The sequence below is a fragment of the Vespa crabro genome, chromosome 8 (assembly GCF_910589235.1).
Source record: "Vespa crabro chromosome 8, iyVesCrab1.2, whole genome shotgun sequence".
Lineage (NCBI taxonomy): Eukaryota > Metazoa > Arthropoda > Insecta > Hymenoptera > Vespidae > Vespa > Vespa crabro.
The window spans coordinates 7,962,588-7,965,087 of record NC_060962.1 but is presented as its reverse complement, the minus strand read 5'-3'; the positions used below and the strand labels follow the sequence as shown (position 1 = coordinate 7,965,087).

Sequence of the window (2,500 nt, the reverse complement as noted above, 5' to 3'; positions counted from 1 at the left end):
TCGATCGATATTAGATATTCTACGAGATTTGATACTACGAAGTAAAATAAATATTAAAAGTATGTAAGATATTATGAATGGGAAATGTTAAAAATTAGGTACTGGCTTATCAGACACTAGCAGTACCGGATCAGCACGTGATACGCCACCACCACCAAGACCACCGGCAAGGAGGCCACCTGGTGCCGACATTACTGACATCGCCGAATATACGCCTCATGCTTATTGTAACATACAACCACCGGACGTAACACACACGGGCAGTACGCCAACGGCACAACAGTCTACGAGACGGCCTGGTGCCGATCGTGTCAATCGTTACCACGTAGTCGAGGATCAAAATAATACTGGAACAACTGGACGTTGGAAGGTATCAGCGAAAATTCAACAATTATTGAATACGTTAAAACGGCCAAAGAGACGGCCACTTCCTGAATTTTACGAGGACGATGATATAGAGCTTGAGATAGCTGCTAATCCAAAAGATCCTAATGCACCAAAACCGGAAGGTGGTTCGATGACGTCTGCGATCGGTGAACCATTGTCCGTGCCGTCAGGCCTGCCTAGATCACTCGAAGCCGCTATTCAAAGGTATAAATACGTATGTCTTCTCTTATAAAAGTCATTACCACTAAAACATTTTTTTTTTCCCGTTTATCAAAGTTGGATGATAAATATGATTCAAAAGATGAATCATATCCGTCTTATAAGCTAATATTATGCCCATGAATAGGATTTATCCTCGCTAACGTTTCAAATTATTTCTTTTTTTTTTTTTTTTGTTTTTTTTTATCTAAATATTATCACAACTGATAATAATAACAATGATGATGATGATGATGATGATGATGATGATGATGATAAAGTATTATTTTTTCAAGGTACGGCTCAGCAAGTTACAAAGCACCGGTCGCAACCGTTCTAGATCCTAACGGCAAACTCTGCATCACATTGACATATGGAAAACTTTTAAGTCGTTCCCATAAAATAGCCTATACACTTTTAAACAAGGCTCTAAGCCGTGGCGGTGATTGTTGTCTCAAGCCTGGAGATAGAATCGCTTTGGTATATCCGAACAACGATCCGATAAGTTTCATGTGTGCATTTTATGGTTGCCTTCAAGCTGGTATCGTCCCCGTACCGATCGAGGTACCATTGACACGTCGAGACGCAGGTTCCCAACAGATTGGTTTTCTTCTTGGTAGTTGTGAAATACAGGTAAATCGAATAGAAAATATAGAAATGATATATTAATGTTTTTAAATTTAATCGAATTAAATGAAATGTTAAATTTGATTGATTTTATATTATCAGGTGGCCCTAACCAGCGAGGCCTGTCTCAAAGGTTTACCAAAGACAGCGGCTGGCGAGGTTGTAGCTTTCAAGGGTTGGCCAAAATTACATTGGTTCGTTACAGAACATTTAGGTAAAACTCCAAAAGATTGGTTACCACCGCCTCGTTTAACCGACGATACACCAGCTTACATCGAGTATACTACAGTAAAGGATGGATCGGTGATGGGTGTGACAGTGACAAGATCAGCTATGCTTGCTCATTGTCGTGCCCTTACTCAAGCATGCGGTTATACAGAAGGAGAAAATGCCGTTTGTGTGTTAGATTTTAAACGGGAAGTTGGCCTCTGGCATAGCACTCTTACTAGCGTATTAAATGGGATGCACGTTATATTTATACCTTATGCCTTGATGAAGGTCAATCCAGCTAGTTGGATGCAAATGATAACGAAACATCGGGCTAGCGTGGCTGTTGTTAAATCACGAGATCTTCATTGGGGTTTATTAGCGACCAAAGATCACAAGGATATATCATTATCCTCATTGAGGTTGCTACTAGTCGCTGACGGTGCCAATCCTTGGTCCCTTTCCTCTTGTGATCAATTTCTTTCGGTGTTCCAATCGAAGGGTTTAAGACCAGACGCTGTATGTCCTTGCGCATCCTCTAGCGAAGCCCTTACCGTTTCTGTCAGAAGACCTGGCCGAGCAGGAGTAAATGCTACTGGGCGTGGTGTCCTTTCTATGTCAGGATTAAGCTACGGTGTTGTTAGGGTAGATCAAGAAAATTCGTTGACTTCACTGACGTTACAAGATTGTGGTCAAGTTATGCCAGGAAGTAAGTTCTTCTTCTATCTCTATCGTTAAACCATATTCATTGGCTTTGTTTAATACTCGTTTCTCCTCTTTTTTTTTTTTTCATCTTTTTTTTCTCTTTTCTTTTCTTTTCTTTTTTCTTCTTTTTTCTCGTTTTTTTTATTCTTCTCTTTTCTTTTTTCGTTTTTACACAGGTATCGTAGTGGTAGTTAAGATGGAAGGAAAGCCATACATTTGTAAAACCGATGAGGTTGGTGAAATATGTGTCCATAGTGCTGCAACTGGTAGCCAATATTGGGGACTGCAAGGATTAACAAACAATACTTTCAAAGTATCACCTTTACAAGCGGATAGTACTCCATTAGGCGACGTGGAATATACGCGATCTGGTTTG

The 2,500-nt window shown here is 40.1% G+C and overlaps 1 protein-coding gene across 5 annotated transcripts in view; it reads left to right on the top strand.

The window, feature by feature from the left end:
- The window catches only part of LOC124426154 (disco-interacting protein 2 homolog A), a 66,935-nt gene that overhangs the window by 28,361 nt on the left and 36,074 nt on the right, over positions 1-2,500 (top strand). For all 5 annotated transcript variants that reach the window (XM_046967504.1, XM_046967509.1, XM_046967506.1 and 2 more), the window contains 4 exons: positions 99-591; positions 882-1,218; positions 1,315-2,128; positions 2,301-2,500. The exon at positions 2,301-2,500 is cut by the window's right edge and continues 231 nt beyond it. In XM_046967504.1, coding sequence (XP_046823460.1) covers positions 99-591; positions 882-1,218; positions 1,315-2,128; positions 2,301-2,500 — 1,844 coding nt within the window. The remainder of the gene's footprint in view (positions 1-98; positions 592-881; positions 1,219-1,314; positions 2,129-2,300) is intronic.